This window comes from Stegostoma tigrinum, chromosome 18, assembly GCF_030684315.1.
Source record: "Stegostoma tigrinum isolate sSteTig4 chromosome 18, sSteTig4.hap1, whole genome shotgun sequence".
NCBI classification, from domain to species: domain Eukaryota; kingdom Metazoa; phylum Chordata; class Chondrichthyes; order Orectolobiformes; family Stegostomatidae; genus Stegostoma; species Stegostoma tigrinum.
In genome coordinates this window covers 20,255,868-20,278,561 of record NC_081371.1, presented here as the reverse complement: position 1 = coordinate 20,278,561, position 22,694 = coordinate 20,255,868, and the positions used below count along the sequence as shown (strand labels likewise).

General features: G+C 41.9%; 1 protein-coding gene across 2 annotated transcripts in view; it reads left to right on the top strand.

Moving 5' to 3' along the window:
• Nucleotides 1-22,694, top strand: part of LOC125460834 (protein FAM118A-like) — a 50,657-nt gene that overhangs the window by 11,096 nt on the left and 16,867 nt on the right. Inside the window, exons 3-5 of one of the 2 annotated variants that reach the window (XM_048548880.2) lie at nt 22-71; nt 7,239-7,491; nt 15,371-15,592. In XM_048548880.2, coding sequence (XP_048404837.1) covers nt 22-71; nt 7,239-7,491; nt 15,371-15,592 — 525 coding nt within the window. Of the gene's footprint in view, nt 1-6; nt 72-7,238; nt 7,492-15,370; nt 15,593-22,694 lie in introns of those variants that run through there. The other variant, XM_059652375.1, reaches the window with a different exon arrangement.

Sequence of the window (22,694 nt, the reverse complement as noted above, 5' to 3'; positions counted from 1 at the left end):
AACAAAATGTTTTTTTTTCAGGTGCACATGGATTTAGTTCATCCTTCTCAAAACCTTGAGCAGAAGTCCAGGTAAATACCCAACAATGGAAATGAATATGACTTACAGCAAAAGGAGTGATATGATTAGTGCAGAACACAAAATTTAAAATAAATCTTCCTTGGTGAGATAGCCAAAGTCTGTAGTGCATGACTTTACTAAAGTCAAAAAAAAATGAAGGATGTAATGATTAGATCAAGCTAAATTAGATTTTACAAACAGAGTTGCTTAGCTTTTTGTTCTGGAAATAATTAAGTCAATTAGGAACCTGCAAAATAATTTTAATACATTGAGCATGGGGGAGAAAAGTCAGGAGTTCTTTGTAACAATTTGCATAATGAGTTAAGAATGCATTGTCATGATGTGAAAGAGGTTTTTTACATTCCTTTGTGGGTTGTGGGCATCTAAAGCTAGACCAGCATTTATTACACATCCCTAAGTGCCCAGAGGGTAGTTAAGAAACAACCACGTTGCCTTTGTCTGTAAGTAGGGATGGTAGATTTCCTTACCGAAAGGTAATTAGTGATCCAGATGGGTTTTTTTCCTGACAATCTGCATCAGCATCACCAATGGGCCCTGCTTTCCAGATTATTATTGAATTCAAATTCTACCATTTACTACGGCACGATTCAAATCCAGATCCCTAAGACACTAACTAGGTCTCTGGATTTTTAGTTTAGTGATGTTACCGCTAGGCCATTGCCTACCCTATTTAAAGCTAAACATCGTAAAGGAAATTAATCAGGTGACCGCCTTTTCTTGTACTAGTTAATTATTTTTTTATGTGAGCAGTTTTCAAAAATTCCTTTTTGGGGTATGGGCATGTCTGGCAAAACCAGCTTTTGTTGTCTGAGATAGCAAAGTGTGGAGCTGGATGAACACAGCAGGCCAAGCAGCATCTTAGGAGCACAAAAGCTGATGTTTTGAGCCTAGAACCTTCATCAGAAAAAGGGAATGGGGAGAGGGTTCTGAAATAAATAGGGAGAGAGGGGGAGGTGAATCAAAGATGGATGGAGGAGAAGATAGATGGAGAGGAGACAGACAAGTTAAAGGGGCGGGGATGGAGCCTGTAGAGGTTAGTATAGGTAGGGAGGGGATAGGTCAGTCCGGGGAGGACGGACAGGCCAAGGGGGTGGGATGAGGTTAGTAGATAGGAAATGGAGGTGTGGCTTGAGCTGGGAGGAGGGGATAGGTGAGAGAAAGAACAGGATATGGAGGCTGGGGCAAGCTGGGCTGGTTTTGGGATGCAGAGGGAGCTTTGAACTGAGTGGCTGGCTCGCATAGTTAAGATCCTGCCACATTAATGAGGGACTGGGGTTACATGAGGTTGGATAAAGTAAGGGTGACAGATTTTCTTTGAAGCAATCAATAATGAATAGTTGTGACAGCCACCTTTACTGTTTTTTTTTATTTCGCATTTATTTATTAACTTTAAATTTATCAGCAGCTATTGTGGATTTGAACTCTGAATTTAACACTGCCACTGTCACCACTTGCCCACCATAAGCATATGTGTATTGTGTTGATGTTTATGATCTGAGATGAAGCTTTACTTTTTAGTGTGAATTTTTCAATTGAAAATGATATTAAACTACTTGAATATGATGTCAAGACTGGAGACAGAGAGAAACATTGTTGATTTATGACCATTTGGTCAAGTTTTCCTTGTCATAATTGGAAATGTGATATCTTGGTGTACGATTTGTTCGTCACATTTTAAGTTAGATTTAATCTTCACTTGAAATATGTTACAACATAAGCTAATTCAGGTGAGCAAGTTTGGTGCATCCACCCTTAAATTGCTGAGAAATCAAGTTACTCAAATTACTGAGTTTAGAACTATTTTGTTCTTGCCTTCAAAGTGAATATGGAAAAAAAATGACAATGTGAATATGCTTTTGATAGGTATAATTCACGTGCTTCCTCCCACGCTCCATATTTTTTCAGACTCTTATGATCCGAGCTGATGTTAATGCTCAACAAGTCATATCCCAGGGTTGGTAACCTGTAACCTTTTTAACTATGTAAGTCAGTTGCTGAACACATTTATACGAATCTGCAAGTGTTCTTTGACCATGTAACATGTTTATTAAACAAAAAAAATTGAATTGTATTGGATTAGACAAAAAAGGCTATAAAGATTTCAGTGCAAGCACCTGCAAAATGTTTTGAATTCAAGATAGTCTGTTTATCCCAGCAATATCCTTATAATCTCAAATCTTAATGAAGATTCAATATTATTTCCAGAACAAAACTTCTTCCCAAAACTGGTAATATAGGAAACATAGCCGAATTATGCATGAAAAGATTCCACAAACAGCAACGTGACCGTGATCAAAAAAATCACTTTCAGGAAGCTATGGACTTGGATCTCTACATCCCTTTGCACCTGGGTGTCCTGCTATTTACTGTATAGTTTCCTCTTGCATTGACTTTTCATAATACATCACCTCAGCTTGTCCAGATTAAACTCTAATAAGAACCAAAAGAACTGCGGATGCTGTAAAATGAGGAAAGGTCACCGCACCCGAAACGCTAACTTTTTTTTCTCCTCCACAGATGCTACCAGTTCTGCTGAGCTTTTCCAGCAACTGTCTTTTTGCTCCAGATTAAACTCCATCTGTCGTTTCTTCACCCAGCTTTCTAACTGATCTGTAGCCGGTTGTATCCCTTGATAAACTTCCTCATTGTCCACAACTCCAATTTTGCACGTCCGCAAAATTACTAATTGGACAGTCTACATATTCATCTAAGCTATTTACATATATTACAAACAACCAAATTCCCAACACTGATCCTTGCGAAACACCACCTGTCAGAGAACTCCACTCATAAAAAGCTCCCCCACCACCCCTCCCCCAAAAACATGACTATTATTTGTCTTCTTTGACCAAGCCAATTTTGTATCCAATTTGCGATATTATCATGGATCCCATGCAACTTAATCTTCTGGACCAGCCCACCATGAAGGACCTTGTTGATACATTTAGTAACATCCATGTTGACAACATTCACTACCCCATTCTTATCAATCAACTTTGTCACTTCAACAAAAGAACTCCTCAAGTTTGAGAGACAAGATCTCCCCTGCACAAAGCCATTGCTATCCCTAATAAGTCGACTCTTTCCCAAATGCAAGTAAATCCTGTCCTTAAGAATTGCTTTCCAGTAATTTCCCTACCAATGATGTAAGACTCAATGATCTATAATTTCATGTGGTAACCCCGTTGTCCTTCACAAAGGAAGAATATTAGCCATAGGTGGGGTCACAAAATAGCCAAAGACCTCAGCAATTTCTAACCTGCCTCTGTCAGTATCATAGGATAAATCCTGTAAGGCTGTGGGGACGTATCTATCTCGGAGTTTTTCAAGTTACCCAACACTACCGCTTAACATCGACATACCCCAGCACATCAATGTTGCCCATCATCCTTTTACTACTTGTGAACACCGATGTAAATTACTCATTAAGGACGTAACCCACTTTCTCTTACTCTGCACCAGTTTACTCTTTTCTCCTTGACTGAATCTACCCTTTCTCCACTTAGCCTCTTTCTCGTAATATATGTATAAAATGCCTTTGGACTCTCCTTATTCTTATTCCTACTTGCAAAGGCCATTTCATGGCCCTTTCTAGTTCTCCTAATTCCTTGTTTAAGTTCTTTTCTGCTCCCTCAAGGGTCTTGTTTGATTTCAGTTTCTTAAACCTTACTTATGCTTTCTTTACCCTTTTAGACTAAGCTTTCAACATCTGTTGTCATTTATCGTGCTTGAATCTTGCCATCCTTGTATTTCATCCTCACAGGAACATGCTGGTTCTGAACTCTCATCAAATGGCCTTTAAAAGACTCGCACATATCAGATGTGGGTTAACTCTCAAATAGTCGCTCCCGATCTAATTCTCCAATTCCTGCCTAATACTGTTGTAATTAGCCTTCCTCAATTTTAGTACTTTCACCCAAGGACCAGTGTTATCCTTATCCACAACAATCTTAAAATTGACTGAATTATGATCACTGTTCCCAAAATGTTCTCCCGCAGAAACTTTGATCACCTGGTAAGGTTCATTCTCCCGTACAAAGTCAAGTACAGTCCCTTTCTTAGTTGGACTATCTACAGGTTGCTTCAAGAAACCTCCCTGGAGGCACCTAACAGGTTCTGCCCCATCTTCGCCCCTGTCAGTAAGCAAGTCCCCATCAATGTTGGGACTCTGAAATCACCCATGACAACAACCTGTTTGTTGTTGTTTTTTTGTTTCCATCTTTCCTTGATCTGCTTATATATCTGTTTGATTATCTCCTGGTTATTGCAAGGCCAATATTCTAACTCCGTAAGTGATTGCACCTATCTTATTCTTAAGTTCTACCCATTTGACCTCTTTTTGGATGAATCCTTCATCATGTCCCAGCTGTACTGGACGAGGATATTCTCCTTGATCATTAATACAACTCCCTCACCTTTTTTTTTATATCCCTGTCTCAACTCTAGTTCATTGAGCTGTGAGACCTGCCCAATTCTCAGCCAAGTTTCTGCAGTGGCTACGACATTGTAGTCTCATGTACTAATCTAAGCTCTAAGTATCAATTGCTTTACCTGTTATACTCATTGCTTTCAGTTAAATACACATTGGACTGATGGTTCCACAGTGTTCATTAACTTGGCCCTGCCTGTTCTTCCTATTAGACTTACTTGACTTAACCACTACCTTCTCAATTACTCCAAATGTTGACAGCCAGTTTCCCCGCCCACACCTCCCCCACCCCACCATACTAGTTTTAAACTCTCCTGAATGGCACTAGCAAACCTCCCTCAAAGATATTGATGCCCTCCAATTTAGTTCCAACCCATCCTTCTTGTAAGGTCCCATCTGTCCTTGAAGAGATCGCAATGATTCAAAGCCCTCCCTCATACACCAGTTCTTTCGCCATGCATTTGTCTGTATGGACAAATATTTCTGGCCTCACTAGTTTGTAGCACAGGGAATAATCCCAAGATTACAACTCTAAAGGCCCTGCTTTTCAACTTCCCACCCAACTCCCAAAGTTCTCTATCTGCTTATATTGTTAGTACCAATGTGGACCACAACCACTGGCTGCTCACCCTCCCGTTTCAGAATATCTTGTGCCTGCTCAGAGACCTCATTTATCCTGGCACCATAAAGGAAACGCACCATCTTGGACTCTTTCACCTGGCCACAAACGCCTCTAACAGTCACCTTTTACTACTGCTCGTCCACACTTCGATACTCCCTGCAGTACAACAGAGCCAGTCGTGGTGCCACTAATCTGGCTGCTGCTGTGGCTTTCCCCTGAGGAGATGTCCCCTCCAAAAGTATCTAAAATTAATTCTGTTTGATAGGGAATAGTCAGAAGCTGTGCTGCCTACCCACACTTAAAGGTCTCCCTGGTGGTCACCAATGTTTTTCTGTCTGTGTAATGCTTACTTGCCATGTGACCAACTTGTTAAACATGCTATCCATGGTATTTTCTGCTTTGTGGATGCTCCATTGGGAGTCCATCTGCAGCTCCAGCTGCTCCATGTGGTAAATCGGGAGCTGCAGTTGAACGCTCGTCCTATATACATGGCAATCATGGATACTGAAAGTGTGGGAAATCAAGGATTGTAGGAGAAATGTGCAGTCGGACTGAGTCCTTCTGCTGTTGTGAACCTAAGCAACTGCAAACAATATACTAGAAACCAGATGCACAAGTACAAGTACGTAACACTGTTTCCCTCCAGAAACAATTTACCCATCCTCTAGACAGGGTGTCGGAGCAACAAATATTGTCACTTTTTGAGTTGTGACATCACCTCTGGAACTCCCTCTTGAATTCTCTGCCACTTTGCTCCTGCTGCCAGGGTCACTCTGCTCTGCTCCTGCTGCTGCCTTTACTGCAGTTGACGTCAATCCAGGCCCTGCTTCTTGAGCTTTATCAGGTTCGCTGCTGCTATTTACACCCCGATTCATTTCACTCTGCTCTAATTTAGATATACTTTTGAAAACACAGCATTTCATTGATTGTAAATACAAATCTTCCTCCTTGTGTTAGAAACATATGTCTTCATCTCTCTGCTTCTCGCTGAGTAACATTTTCCGATGCTTTCTGTGAAGCACATTGCTTGCTTTCATAGTTTTAAGTTGCCAAGTCATTGTTGCCATTAAAGGTAGCCTTATCAGACTGTGGCGCTGCAATCTCAGAGACACACATCTGGTCATGGTTTGACCTGAGTGTCACCATGCCTCAGGTGATGGGACAAGTTGAAAAGAATCTTCATGGTAACCTCAGTAGATGAGGGGATTGAACCTACGTAGTTGGTTTCATTCTGTATTGTAAACCAGGATTAATAAAATTAAAGCGAGTTTTGAGAAGATTTGTAGCTCAGGTTGAGGTTCTGGATGTGAGTTTGCTCGCTGAGCTGGAAGGTTCGTTTTCAGACGTTTCGTCACCATTCTAGGTTACCTAGAATGGTGACGAAACGTCTGAAAGCGAACCTTCCAGCTCAGCGAGCAAACTCACATCCAGAATAAAATTAAAATTGGCTCTTTAGGAAAGTGCTTTTTGCTTTGATTTTCAAGATATTCTGTTGAAGTAATTTTCAAGATGTATCAAGCATGGACTCACTGACAGGAATGTTTTTGCATCATGGTTCTTATAAACTTACATCACTAGTTTTGATTTTCTCAAAATTTCCAGAAAATGGTCACACACAAAAATAAGGTCTCTGTTTAAAATTGTCTATTATTAAAAATTTAGAAATAAGATCTAATATAACAAGTGTATTGTAAGATCATTCAAGTAAACGCCCCTAAGATCACCCTCCATCTCAAATTAACTAATATTTAATGTCATCAACAGAAAGAAAAAAAATTCCTTTTCCAAAAAATGCTGAATTGTTCACACCAAAGCTATTGATTCAGAAGTGAGTTGTCTAGACTGGCATTTCCAGCAAATTTAGAATGGAAATAAGGGCTTAATGATAAATCAACTCAAGAAAGTGATGCGTAGAGGTTCCCATTTATTTTCTATGCTGGCAAAAAAATTCAGATTGAGGCTATTTTCGTCTGATCATATTTTAAAAAGATTAATGACTCAGTTAATTTCCTGCAGTGATTGATGTTGTTTATTTGTAAATATTGAGCTTCAGAGAATGAGGAATGTGACTTTTTTTGTCTTTCTTTTTCTCCCAACTGTCTGAAGGAAGTTCCTGAAAAGTCTGACCCGTAAAGAACCGTGTGAATTGCTTTTGGTGATTGGAACTGGAGTGAGTGCTGCTGTTGCACCACATATACCTGCATTGTGCTCATGGCGAAGTTGTATCGAAGCGGTAATCAATGCAGCAGAAGATCTGGAGGTGCTTCATCCTTCTGATATTACAGAGTTCCGTCATAAACTAACAGAAGACCGTGACCTCCTTGTGCTCGCCCATGATCTGATCCGGAAAATGTCACCAGTAAGACCAAGTATTGTTTTAACCTGTAGGAGTAAAGTGTACAGGCATTGCAGCGAGGTTTCAGAGCTTAAATGCACAACTTATATCTACATACATTCTGTTTCAGCCAAAGAATAAACCAGAGGTGCAATTTGCAAGGGCTTCAAACATCTGAAACCAGAAAGGTTTGGGGGGGTGGGGAATGTTTTGAAACTTTTGAGAACAGTTAAACCACAATTTATACCCGCATTTCAATTTTATGTTGGCCTCGTTTTGTGTGAACTTTACATTGATAAAGAGCAATCAGTTTCGAATCAATTGATCTTGCTTCAGGATTATGCACTCTGATGTACCACAGCTTCACATTGTGTGTCCTTGTCTTAAACTCAGAACTTCATCTCTTAACTATCATATCTGTCATACAGCCAACTCTTTTTTTTAATCCTTGGTGCTGTTTACCATATGCTAAGATGCAAAAAAAACTTTTTTTTCCCCCTAAAGATCCAATTCTTAAGCTCCTCTTAACTGCCTACAACTCCCTTCATTTCAACAATGTGTATGTGGAGCTCTCCTCTGAAGATCTTCCTCTAACCTCTTCCTCCTCTGTTTCCACCGGCTTCTCGGGATCCACAAAGTGACTGTCCTGGCAGTCTAATCACTTGAATGTTTTGTGCTGTACTGAACTGAATTTTTTTCTATCCTGACAATTTTGCTTTTGCCCTTGTGTCATCATTTTCCACAAACATTCATGAGCTTCTAATGTTCTCCATCATTTTAGCAGTTTCTAATTTTGCTGACCCTTTCCCCTTCACCATGGATGTCCAGTATCTCCATCTCCCACTATAATGGTCTGTAGACTCTCCACTTCTTGCTTGAACTGAAGCCCAACTAGTCTCTATCCACCAACAATCACCACCATCCCTCCTGTCTCAGTCTCTGGGCATTCACTCCCAGCCTATATCTACTACAAAACCTAAATCTCCCTTGCCTGTCTCAACAACAGTTCTTCCCACTCTGCTTCATTCCATTCTCCCAGTTACTGTCTTTGTCACATTTGTTCTGATTACTCAACTTTCCAAACCAATGCTTCTGACGTCTTTATTTTCTTCAACCAAGGATTGCTCTCCACCTTTTTCGTCTCATTTCCTACACTTCTGCTCACCCCTGCAACTCCGTCTTGAAGTATGTTAGGATTCCCCTTGTACTCACCATCCACTTTACCAGCATCTTCAGCAAGTCAACCTTCACTATTTCTACCACCTCCACCAGGACCAAACACGTTTTTTCTTTCTGCCCTACTTTGACCACTGGAATGGACTAAATTCACAATGACCTCCTGATCAAATATAAAAGATGTATCACCTGCTTTTTATTTCTCCCCATTGTCCAAAGTGCCAAACACTCAAGTCTAGTAGTCATTTACATGCATTAGTAATTCTTTTAATTTCATGTGATGTACTGTATTTGCTGTTCTACAATGGTGAAATGAAATGTAGGTTTTGATTTTTGTGTAGACCACTTTTGTTCAGTCTGCAGCCATGATTCTAAACTTTCAGTTGCCTGTAATTTTTAATTCTTCACCTTGAAGCTGCCCTCTTGCACTGCTCCGTGAATCTCAATGTGAGCTTGAGAAACAGCACTTCAGTGTTGAAATAGACATTTGACAGCTTTTTGGACATTCAAGTTCAACAATTTCAGTTACAATCTTTGTCCCTGTTTTCTTTCTTTTTGCTGTCACTTTTTTTCTTGTTTTTTTTTCTCTTTTGGGGGTGTATTGTTCATCACCTGCCATTCGCACTGCCTCGAGAGACGTCTTTCTGTTAATTTTATTTGCCATATTAATGTTTCCTTTAGCCTAGAATGCCAGCTCTTTTATCATTTTATGCTTCCATTATTGCACCCTCCCTAAGACCTGTCCTTTATTTGTTCTTCTTTCCACCCCACCCCTGCCACTGAAAACCTTATCACTTTCCATAATTCTGATAACATATCAAGTTGATGATTTTCTATCTCTGTTTCAGTCTCTAGAGGTTTGTTGACTATAAATCACAACAAATTACTTTTAATTCAGCTACCTATTAAGAAATCTCTCTGACAATTAAGTAATGAAACAATGATTTAAAATTTATTGTATGTAGCAAACAAATTAAGACTCCAAGTAAGCAAGGTAAGGCTCACAACTCAACTTGGCTATTCCCTGACTAATGGTCGAATCTGGTCAGGATTCCACCCAGCAGTGTCTGTCTGTGGGAATGTTCAGGATTTGATCCTTAAGTGGTGTTGGTCTTTGAGGTTCTGCTGCTGAATTGTTCTGGCGTTGGATTCTTGAATTTTTTTTTCTCTTTCAAGTTTGTCGTGTGACTTTATGATGATTCAATAGATACTTTCATTGGTTACACTTCTGGAGACCTCAAGTTTGTAGCTTGCCGCCTTAACAGGAGTATGTCCTCTGTTTCTTGTTACATTCATGGTTAGCTGTCTGTTTGAAACAGCTTTTCCTGCAATTATCATCTTTTTACTTCAGAGCGTTACTTCTGCAGACAGTCTCAGTTGTCCGTTTGTCATGAGGCAGCAGGTTATCAAGCAATGTTGTCTTCTCTATCCCAGGATACAGCTTGTTTATGTTGCTTCTTCCCTGGGATGGTTAATTCACATGATGCGTTCAATTCTGTTATAACAACTTCTTCTTGTCCTTGTCATCTTGAGAAACAGTTATTGTTGATTCTTTCAATGAATGAAGTTGTTAAAGTTGTGACGTTTACATTATCACAGGTTAGACCATAATACCATAAGACATAGGAGTGGAAATAAGGCCATTCAGCCCATCAAGTCCACTCCGCCATTTGAGTCATGGCTGACGGGCATTTCAACTCCACTTCCCTGCACTCTCCCCGTAGCCCTTGATTCCTTGTGAGATCAAGAATTTGTTGATCTCTGCCTTGAAGGCACCTAACGTCCCGGCCTCCACTGCACTCCGTGGCAATGAATTCCACAAGCCCACCGTTCTCTGGCTGAAGAACTGTCATCTCATTTCAGTTTTAAATTTACCCCCTCTAATTTTAAGGCTGTGCCCACGGGTCCTAGTCTCCCCGCCTAACGGAAACAACTTCCCAGCATCCACCCCTTCTAAACCAGACATTATCTTGTAAGTTTCTATTAGATCTCCCCTCAACCTTCTAAACTCTAATGAATACAATCCCAGGATCCTTAGCCGTTCATCATATGTTAAACCTATCGTTCCAGGGATCATCCGTGTGAATCTCCGCTGGACACGCTCCAGGGCTAGTATGTCCTTCCTGAGGTGTGGGGCCCAAAATTGGACACAGTATTCTAAATGGGGCCTAACTAGAGCTTTATAAAGCCTCAGAAGCACATCGCTGCTTTTATATTCCAACTAAATGACAACATTACATTCGCTTTCTTAATTACGGACTCTACCTGCAAGTTAACCTTTAGAGAATCCTGGACCAACACTCCCAGATCCCTTTGTACTTTTGCTTTGCGAATTTTCTCACCATTTAGAAAATAGTCCATGCCTGTATTCTTTTTTCCAAAGTGCAAAACCTCACATTTACTCACATTGAATTTCATCAGCCATTTCCTGGACCACACTCCTAAACTGTCTAAATCTTTCTGCAGCTTCCCCACCTCCTCAGTGCTACCTGCCTGTCCACCTATCTTTGTATCATCGGCAAACTTCGCCAGAATGCCCCCAGTCCCATCATCCAGATCATTAATGTGTAAGGTGAACAGCTGTGGCCCCAACACTGAACCCTGCAGGACACCACTTGTCACTGGTTGCCATTCCAAAAAACAGCCTTTTATCCCAACTCTCTGCCTTCTGTCAGACAGCCAATCCTCAATCTAAGTCAGTAGCTCACCTCAAACGCCATGGGCCCTCATCTTGCTCAGCAGCCTCCCGTGAGGCACTGTATCAAAGGCCTTTTGGAAGTCTAGATAGATAACATCTACTGGCTTTCCCTGGTCTAACATACTTGTTACCTCTTCAAAGAATTCTAACAAGTTTGTCAAGCACGACCTCCCCTTACTAAATCCATGCTGACTTGTTCTAAACTGATCCTGCACTTGCAGGAATTTAGAAATCTCATCCTTTTCAATGGATTCTAGAATTTTACCAACAACCGAGGTTAGGCTAATCGGCCTATAATTTTCCATCTTTTTGCCTTGATCCTTTCTTAAACTAGGGGGTTACAACAGCAATTTTCCAATCATCTGGGACTTTCCCTGACTCCAGTGACTTTTGAAAGATCACGACGAAAGCCTCCGCTATTTCCTCAGCCACCTCCCTCAGAACTCTAGGATGTAGCCTATTGTGGCCAGGAGATTTATCAATTTTTAGACCTTTTAGCTTTTCTAGCACTTTCACTTTTGTAACGCCTACTGTACTCAACTCTGCCCCCGGCTCTCCCTAAGTGTTGGCATACTACTCGTGTCTTCCACTATGAAACTGATGCAAAGTACTTATTAGGTTCTTCAGCTATTTCCTTATTTCCCATCACTAGCCTTCCAGCATCAATTTGGAGCGGCCCAATATCTACTTTTGCCTCTCAGTTGTTTCTTAAGTATTGAAAGAAGCTTTTACTATCATTCCTAATATTACTAGTTAGCTACCTTCATATTTGATCCTCTCCTTCCTTATTGCTCTCTTTGTTATCCTCTGTTTGTTTTTGTAGCCTTCCCAATCTTCTGATTTCCCAGTGCTCTTGGCCACTTTACAGACTGTCTCTTTTTCTTTGATATATTTCCTGACTTCCTTTGTCAGCCATGGCTGTCTAATCCCACCCCGGATAATCTTTCTTTTTTTTTCTGGGATGAACCTCTGTACTGTGTTCTCAATTACACCCAGAAACTCCTGCCATTGTTGGTCTACTGTCTTCCCCACTAGGCTCTGCTTCCAGCCGATTTTCGTCAATTCCTCTCTCATGCCCCTGTAATTACCTTTATTTAACTGTAATACCATTACATCCGATTTTGCCTTCTCTCTTTCACACTGCAGACTGAACTCTACCATATTATGATCGCTGCCTCCTAAGTGTTCCCTTACTTCAAGGTCTTTTATAAACTCTGGCTCATTACATAGCACTAAGTCCAGAATAGCCTGCTCCCTTGTGGGCTCCATCACAAGCTGTTCCAAAAAGCTATCCTGCAACCATTCCATGAATTCCTTTTCTTTGGATCCACCAGCAACATTGTTCATCCAATCCACCTGCATATTGAAGTCCCTCAAGATCACCGTGACCTTGCCTTTCTGACATGCCCTGTCTATTTCTCGGTGCATCTTGCACCCCTGGTCCTGATCACAGTTAGGAGGTCTGTACATAACTCCCATTATAGTTTTTTTTGCCTTTTGTGGTTCCTCAATTCCACCCACACAGACTCCACATCTTCTGACCCTATGTCATTCAGTGCTGTAGATTTAATTTCATTCTTAACTAACAAGGCAACCCCACCCCCTCTGCCCACCTCCTTGTCTTTTCGATATGTTGTGAATCCTTGGATGTTTAACTGCCAGTCCTGAATTCCCTGCAACCATGTCTCTGTGATGCCTACCATATCATAACCATAATCTTCTTGATGAGCTGTGTATCTCAAATATTCTGTTTTCTCGCTTGGAACTTTGTCTAGGCTTTTCAGTTATCTCCCCTTGGGTTATCTTTAGGCTCACCTATTGCAGGAAACCACCCGATTTCGAAACATAGAAAATAGGAGCATGAACAGGCCATTTAGCCCTTTGAGTCTGCCAATATGATTGTAGCTAAGCATTCAACTCAGTATTCTGTTCTTGCTTGCTCCCTATACCCTTTGATTCCTTTAGCTCCAAGAACTATATTTAATTCCCAACAGTCTTCTCTCTTAACCCTCTTTCCACCAGAACTCTGCCTAATTCCCTTCTTGCTTCAACATTAGTCAATGTTGTTACTCTCCTCAGTCAACGTCCTTTTGTCCTCAAATCTGATATTTTACAGTCGTTCTCCAGAATTAATCTTTTGACACTGTAGCATTCTCTTTCTCTCTTCAACCTCACAGTTCTGGCATGTTCTCTTTGCAAGAGTGGCGGAACGTGGGAAGCATCAGTCTCCCACGAAATCATACTTTTAATATTCCATTGAATTCTCATGACATTGTCAGTCTGGGTGACGTTGTTGAATTTGGCTGTGGGCTAGATGTCCGGTGTAAGGCAGCAGCCGGGGGCCTGACCCAGGACACTTTGTTCTGCGTGCCAGGCATTGGGAATTTGCCAAAGATGAGGCTGAGGCCCAGCATGGACAGCGCCTGAATAGGGCTTTGGCTGTCTGAGATCCGAGGAGCGAGCCCAACATGGCAGTGGAAGTTCCGCTGACACTTGTAGTAATGACAAGCAGGAAAGCATGCCAACGCGGAAGAGATTGAGCCCTTGTAGGAAGTGCAGTCCTGTGGCTAAGCACTTAAAGACTGCAGTGGTTCTTCTTTTTAGCTTTATTGCTTCCTTTCTTAACTTAATACTAAGAAGCACTGTCATGTTTAACTTTTAACTTAATTTCTTTTTTTAAATGCTATACGAAGAGTGACTGTAATGGTTAACTTTGTTCCTTATTTCTTGCTACCTTGTTCTTAAGTTTATGTACATAGGCACTTCTAAACTTAATTTAAATCAATTGCACTTAATCAAGTATTAACCTGTTTGGACCACATACATCACTCTGCTCTCCTACTCCTAAAAATTTAGAAACATGGCATGTGCTGTGTTAAATATTTGAGAACCGTCAATGAGAAACTTCCATTAATGGAAAATTATGAAAGGACAGAAACAAATCTGAGGGACAACGGGAAAATTACTTACCTTTCCATAATTTTCCATTCCATATGTTTATTCAAGTTCATTCCACATGTGAGCCACCCTCTGTATTTACAAAAAAAAATGCCCTTCATGCCTTTTTTAAATCTCTCTTCTCTCTCCTTTAAAAATATGCCCGCCAATCTTGAAATCCCCCTTCCTAGGGAAAAGACCCCTATCATCCACCCTATGGTTTTGTAGATTTCTTTTAAAGTCACCTCTCAGCCTCCTATGCTCCAGTGGAAGAAGTCCTAGCCTATCTAGCCTTTTCTTTAATATACAAGTTAAACTTCCTTACTTTGCACCATCCTGGTGAATCTCTTCTGCATCCTCTCCAGCTTAATAACATCCTTCATATAACAGGGTGACCAAAACTGGACACAGGACTCTAGAAGAGAACTCTTCTAATGTCTTGCATTACCTCAACATGACTTCCCACCTCTCATACTCAAAGGACTAAGCAGTGAAAGCAAGCGTGTTAAACACCTTTTTAACCACCCTGTCTTTTTGTGATACAAACTTCAAAGAACTATGTACCTGAAACCCTAGGTGCCTCTGTTCTGCATGACAACCCAACGCCCTGTTGTTAATTATGTAAGACCTGCCACTATCTGGTGAACCAAAATGCAGTTCTTCCAGTAAATGTCCAAGCACAGTGAAGATGAAATGTGGCACTTGAATGGGAAGTTGTTGACAGATAGAAAATAGAGTAGGGTGTTCAGATTGCTGAAGGATTTGGAATTGCTGGATTTGCTTTTATTCCTCGTGTAGACTACATGGGCTTGTGTATAATTTTAATATAATTTTAAATCTGACATAAATCTGTTTAGCGATCGAAATTAATTTAGTTAGCTTTTTTGTGGGCTGTCAGTTGCAGAGCAATTTATCCCATATATTTAAAGTAAGATGGTCAAGTTTCTATGAATTGTAAAAATAAATACTTGAAGACTAACTTTTGCCTGCCCTGTACAAAATAAGCAACTACTTGTCAATTCTAACTATTGATGTAGTGCATTTTAACTCTGCTTCCTGCGGTGCTGATATTTTTTTCTCTTTTCTTTTTAGCGCACTGGAGATACAAAGCCAAATTTTTTCCAGGATTGTCTAATGGAAGTGTTTGATAATCTTAACTGTCACATTCGGAATCCCATGCTCTTGGATGCTATTCTCCAATTAATGGATAGGGGAACAATGGTTCTCACCACAAATTATGATAACCTGCTTGAAATTTTTGGTCAACAGCAAGGCAAGCCAATGGAATCCGTAGACTTGAAGTGCAAGGACAAGGTTTGTAAAATGCAAAATAATGTAATGCTCTTTACAAGTCACAGAATCATTTCCGTAGATGGATCTTGCAGTGGGAACATCAGGAAGTAATTAAAACTATGTTGCAAAATTCTGAGATAACAAAGTGTGGAGCTGGGTGAACACAGCAGGCCAAGCAGCATCTTAGTACGAAAGCTGATGTTTTGGGCCTAGGCCCTTCATTGGAAAAGCAGGAGGGGGAGAGGGCTCTGAAATGAATAGGGAGAGAGGGGGAGGCGGATCAAAGATGGATAGGAGGAGAAGATAGGTGGAGAGGCGACAGACAAGTTAAAAGGGTGGGGATGGAGCCTGTAGAGGTGAGTGTAGGTAGGGAGATTGGACGGGTCAAGGGGGCGGGATGCGGTTGGTAGGTAGGAAATGGAGGTGTGGCTTGATGTGGGAGGAGGGGATAGGTGAGAGGAGGAACAGGTTAGGGAGGCTGGCACGAGCTGGGCTGGTTTTGGGAGGCAGTAAGGGGGAGGGGAGATTTTCAAGCTTGTGAAATAAACAATTGCACCTCCCAGTTGTGAACCATTTCAACTCCCCTTTCCATTTCTTAGACGACATGTCCATCCTGGGCCTCCTGCAGTGCCATAATAATGCCACCTGAAGGTTGCAGCAACAGCAACTCCTATTCCGCTTGGGAACCCTGCAGCCCAATGGTATCAGTGTGGATTTCACAAGCTTCAAAATCTCCCCTCCCACTACTGCATCCCAAAACCAGCCCAGCTTGTCCCAGCCTGCCTAACCTGTTCTTTCTCTCACCTATCCCTTCCTCTCACCTCAAGCTGCACCTCCATTTCCTACCTACTAACCTCATCCCACCCCCTTGACCTGTCCATCCTCCCTGGACTGACCTATCCCCTCCCTACCTCCCAACCTACACTCACCTCTACAGGCTCCATCCCCGCCCCTTTAACTTGTCTGTCTCCTCTCCACCTATCTTCTTCTCCTATCCATCTTCGATCCGCACCCCCCCCCCCTTTCTATTTATTTCAGAACCCTTTCCCCCTCCCCCTTTTCCGATGAAGGGTCCAGGCCCGAAATGTCAGCTTTTGTGCTCCTAAGATGCTGCTTGGCTTGCTGTGTCCATCCAGATCCACGCTTTATCTTGGATTCTCTAGCATCTGCAGTTCCCATTATCTCTTGCAAAATTCTGAAGTCGTTTTTCATAATAAAGATGTAAGCAAATGGATAAGCTTAAAAGGAAATTTTATCATAAATGACCAATGGCTGAAATTTGTCCTCTGATTGTAATGTCGAGAAAAGATGAATAATAGACTAGCATTGTAAGGCTAACAAATATGAGCTACATGTTGGGGCTGAGGAGACTAAAACAAAACTATAGTATGGTTATAAATTAATTGTTACAAATCCATGTGTGGAAATGAAGGAAGTCAAAGGAGGCAGACAAAGTATAGGTTGTTGGCTTGTGCATTTATTAGAAGTCAGTACATGGATAGTATGGCCTTGAATATGTTCCAGTTTATGTAGAGTGAAATCTACTAAGTTAAGTTACAAGGCAGTGAATTGGGGTTTAAAGGTGAGAGCAGTTGGAGAACATGAACTAGTGGCATGGTGCATAATGAACGGAAGAGCATAGTGTAGGCAAATAGTGAGACATTAGGTGTGAGTGAACTGCAGAAAGGGCAGAAGGCAAGGAAACTACTGCTGGTTTACTGAAGGATGAGAGTGCATGCCTGGTGAACAGACACTCTGGATCCACTTTGGGTTCAGGTGAGTATTCTGGCCAAAACTAATCAATAAGAATAGACACTGAAAGAATGATGTAGGAAGAATCAAGACAGGACAATTGTTTGAGCCAACAATCCACTATAATCTCTATAGACTAATGAATGATGTCCTCACTGTGGGAGAGCCTATAGGGGTAAGCTAGAGGTGATAAACCATTTGTAAGTCCATGGCAAATGCTGATATGTCCACTGGCCACAGCAAGAATCATTCTCAACATGATTGATAGTAATGGTGGTCAACTCAATTTACACATGTGAACCAACAATAAATCATTGTCTGATAGTTGATGCTATAATTTCCATTGCAGCACAAACAACAGCAACCCTCTGCTGCAACTGTATCTCGTGCAAGGTCAGTTATGGCCAATGAATCCGTGGGTTACAATTTGTGAAAAGGTTTGAGAGATATTTGAGATTGTGAGCGTTGATGCAGGTGAGGCAGTAGCAAGAGGTAGACCAGCTAGTGGGAAGGATTTTCCTGGGAAGGAACCAAGGGATCGGTTAAAGTGTGTTTGCTTTAATGCAAGGAGTATCAGGAATAAAAGTGATGAACTTAGAGCATGGATCAGTACCTGGTGCTATGATGTTGTGGCCATAACAGAGACATGGGTTTCTCATGGGCTGGAATGGTTGCTGGATATTCCAGGGTTTAGAACATTTAAAAAGAATAGGGAGGGGGGAAAAAGAGGAGGGGGTGTAGCACTACTAATCAGAGAGGGTATCACAGCTACAGAAGCTTCCATTGTCGAGGAAGATCTGCCTACTGAGTCAGTATGGGTGGAAATTAGGAACAGCAAGGGAGTAGTCACCTCGTTAGGGGTTTACTACAGGCCCCCCAATAGCAGCAGGGAGATTGTAGAAAGCATAGGTCGACAGATTTTGGAAAAGTGTGGACGCAGTAGGGTTGTTGTAATGGGTGACTTTAACTTTCCTAATATTGATTGGAACCTCCTTCGAGCAGAAGATTTGAATGGAGCTGTTTTTGTAAGGTGTGTTCAGGAGGGTTTCCTAACGCAGTACGTTGACAGGCCGACGAGGGGAGAGGCCATTCTAGACTTGGTGCTCGGAAACGAGCCGGGGCAGGTATCAGATCTTGTGGTGGGAGAGCATTTTGGTGATAGTGACCATAACACTCTCTCATTCTACATAGCTATGGAGAAGGAGAGGATTAGGCAGAATGGGAGGATATTTAATTGGGGAAGAGGAAACTATGATGCGATTAGACACGAGTTAGGAAGCATGGACTGGGAGCAGTTGTTCCATGGTAAGGGAACTATAGACATGTGGAGATGGTTTAAGGAACAGTTGTTGGGAGTGATGAGTAAATATGTCCCTCTGAGACAGGCAAGACGGGGTAAGATAAAGGAACCTTGGATGACGAGAGCGGTGGAGCTTCTAGTGAAAAGGAAGAAGGTAGCTTACATAAGGTGGAGGAAGCTAGGGTCAAGTTCAGCTAGAGAGGATTACATGCAGGCAAGGAAGGAGCTCAAAAATGGTCTGAGGAGAGCCAGGAGGGGGCACGAGAAAGGCTTGGCAGAAGGAATCCGGGAAAACACAAAGGCATTTTACACTTACGTGAGGAATAAGAGAATGGTCAAAGAAAGAGTAGGGCCGATCAGGGATAGCATAGGGAACTTGTGTGTGGAGCCTGAGGAGGTAGGGGAAGCCCTAAATGAGTTTTTTGCTTCTGTCTTTACGAAAGAAACGACCTGTGTAGTGAATGAAACCTTTGAAGAGCAGGTGTGCATGCTGGAATGGATAGAGATAGAGGAAGCTGATGTACTGAAAATTTTGTCAAACATTAAGATTGACAAGTCGCCAGGCCCGGATCAGATTTGTCCTCGGCTGCTTTGGGAAGCGAGAAATGCAATTGCTTCGCCACTTGCGAAGATCTTTGCATCCTCGCTCTCCACTGGAGTCGTACCTGAGGACTGGAGAGAGGCAAATGTAATTCCTCTCTTCAAGAAAGGAAATAGGGAAATCCCCGGCAATTATAGACCGGTAAGTCTCACGTCTGTCGTCTGCAAGGTGTTAGAAAGGATTCTGAGGGATAAGATTTATGACCATCTGGAAGAGCATGGCTTGATCAAATACAGTCAACACGGCTTTGTGAGGGGTAGGTCATGCCTTACAAACCTTATCGAGTTTTTTGAGGATGTGACTAGTAAGGTTGATGAGGGTCAAGCTGTGGATGTGGTGTATATGGACTTCAGTAAGGCATTTGATAAGGTTCCCCATGGAAGGCTCATTCAGAAGGTCAGGAGGAATGGGATACAGGGGAACTTAGCTGCTTGGATACAGAATTGGCTGGCCAACAGAAGACAGCGAGTGGTAGTAGAAGGAAAATATTCTGCCTGGAAGTCAGTGGTGAGTGGGGTTCCACAGGGCTCTGTCCTTGGGCCTCTACTGTTTGTAATTTTTATTAATGACTTGGACGAGGGAATTGAAGGATGGGTCAGCAAGTTTGCAGACGACACAAAGGTCGGAGGTGTCGTTGACAGTGTAGAGGGCTGTTGTAGGCTGCAGCGGGACATTGACAGGATGCAGAGATGGGCTGAGAGGTGGCAGATGGAGTTCAACCTGGATAAATGCGAGGTGATGCATTTTGGAAGGTCGAATTTGAAAGCTGAGTACAGGATTAAGGATAGGATTCTTGGCAGCGTGGAGGAACAGAGGGATCTTGGTGTGCAGATACATAGATCCCTTAAAATGGCCACCCAAGTGGACAGGGTTGTTAAGAAAGCATATGGTGTTTTGGCTTTCATTAACAGGGGGATTGAGTTTAAGAGTCGTGAGATCTTGTTGCAGCTCTATAAAACTTTGGTTAGACCGCACTTGGAATACTGCATCCAGTTCTGGGCGCCCTATTATAGGAAAGATGTGGATGCTTTGGAGAGGGTTCAGAGGAGGTTTACCAGGATGCTGCCTGGACTGGAGGGCTTATCTTATGAAGAGAGGTTGACTGAGCTCGGTCTCTTTTCATTGGAGAAAAGGAGGAGGAGAGGGGACCTAATTGAGGTATACAAGATAATGAGAGGCATAGATAGAGTCGATAGCCAGAGACTATTTCCCAGGGCAGAAATGGCTAGCACGAGGGGTCATAGTTTTAAGCTGGTTGGTGGAAAGTATAGAGGGGATGTCAGAGGCAGGTTCTTTACGCAGAGAGTTGTGAGAGCATGGAATGCGTTGCCAGCAGCAGTTGTGGAAGCAAGGTCATTGGGGTCATTTAAGAGACTGCTGGACATGCATATGGTCACAGAAATTTGAGGGTGCATCCATGAGGATCAATGGTCGGCACAACATTGTGGGCTGAAGGGCCTGTTCTGTGCTGTACTGTTCTATGTTCTATGTTCTATATCAGTGCGGTTATGAAAGCATAGCTTGATTAACAAAAATAGACTGTTTGCTCCAACTCTCCCATGACCACCATGTTTCCCAAACTAAAGTAGTCCCACTTGTCTGCGTTTGGCTCATATACCTCTTAAAATTTCCTATTCATGTACCTACCCAAATGTCTTTTTAAATGTTCTAACTGTACCTGAATCTACCACTTCCTCTGGCAGTTCATTCCACATATAAACCACCCGCTGTGTGAAAAAGTTGCCTCTTGGGTGGTCCCTTGTAAATCTTTCTCCTCTCACCTTTAAAAATATGCTCCCTTATTTTGGACTCCCCCCACCCTAAGGAAAAGATCTTTGCTATTCACTTTATAAGAACACTAGCAAAAGAAGTAGGAATAGGAGTAGGCCATCCAGCCCATTGAGCCTGCTCAGCCATTTAATAAGATCATGGCTGATCTTTTCATAGTCTCAGCTCCACTTAACTGCCTGCTCACTATAACCCTTTAACTACTTTACTGTTCAAAAATTTATCTAACTTTGCCTTAAAAACATTCAACTAGGTAGCCCAAACTGCTTCACTCGGTGGGGAATTACACAGCTTCGCAACCCTTTTAGGTAAAGAGGTTCCTCCTCAATTCAGTCCTAAATCTGCTTCCCCTTAATTTTAAGTTATGCTCCCTACTTCTAGTTTCACATGCCAGTGGAATTGACCTCCCTGCTTCTATCTAATCTGTTCTCTTGCATAATTTTATATGTCTTTATAGGACCACACCCAGTTCTTCTAAATTCCAATGAGTTTGGTCTCAGTCTGTTGAATTTCTCTTAGAGCCAACCCTCTTGACTCTGGAATCAACGTAGTGAAACTCCTCTGCACCACCTCAAGTGCCTGTACTTCCTTTCTCAAGTAAGGACATCAAAACTGTATGCATTATTCCTGGTGTGGCCTCACCAGCACACTATACAGCTGCAGCATAACGTCCCTGTTTTTAAACTCCATCTTTCTAGCAATGAAGGACAATATTTCTGTGATTCATGCTAAAGGACACCCAGGGTTATCTATGCCCCTCATGGATTTTCTAAATCTCTATAAGGTCACCCCTAAACCACGTATACTTCAGTGAAAGATATCCCAGCCATTCAAGCTCTTTCTTATAACTCAAACGGTCTAGTCCCAGCAACATCCTGGAACATCTTTTCTGAACCTTCTCCAATTTAATGTTCTTCCTGTATAAGAATGATCAGAACTTTTCACAGTACTGCAAAAGTGGCCTCACCAACATCCTGTACAATCTCAATATGATGTCCCAACTCCTATTCTTAGTCTGAGCAATGAAGGCAATCCTGCTGAACACCTTTACCACGCTGTCTGCCTGTGACGCAACTTTCAAAGAAGTATGTATCTGGACCCTGGGTCTCTCTGTTTGACAACGCAACCAGGGCCTTACCTTTCACTGTACAAGTCTTTAGCCCTTTTTTGCTTTATCAAAATGCAAAACCACTAGTTTATCCAAATTAAACTCCATCTGTCATTCCTCAGCCCTTTGGCCCAATTGATCAACATCAAGTTTTTCAGTAAATTACTGATAGCCGCAGTTCTCCCCAGAGAGTATGGTGGAGGCTGCATGGAGCAGAAACCTGCTGTCTTTTTCTCAGGAAGTGAGTGTTGGTCCACTTTATTCTGCCATTTCTCTTTTGGTTGGCAACAGGCACCAAGTTCAGTGTTAGCCTCCCAAGACCATCTGTACAAGTCGACAGCCGTGAGGCTGCTCTAGGATAGACAAGGGTACTGAAATTGAGTATTTAAGGAATGCTTTAGGGTGATTGATTTGTGTTTTTGTGCAGTACAGCATGGTTGCATTCGTAAATTTAGATGAAAAAATTTGCAATTAACCAATAGTCAATGACAGAAGAAGGTAATGTCTGGGATGTTTGGAGAAATGGGAATTAGGATTCTGATGTCTGTTATATCATTCTAGTGATCTCTTCACA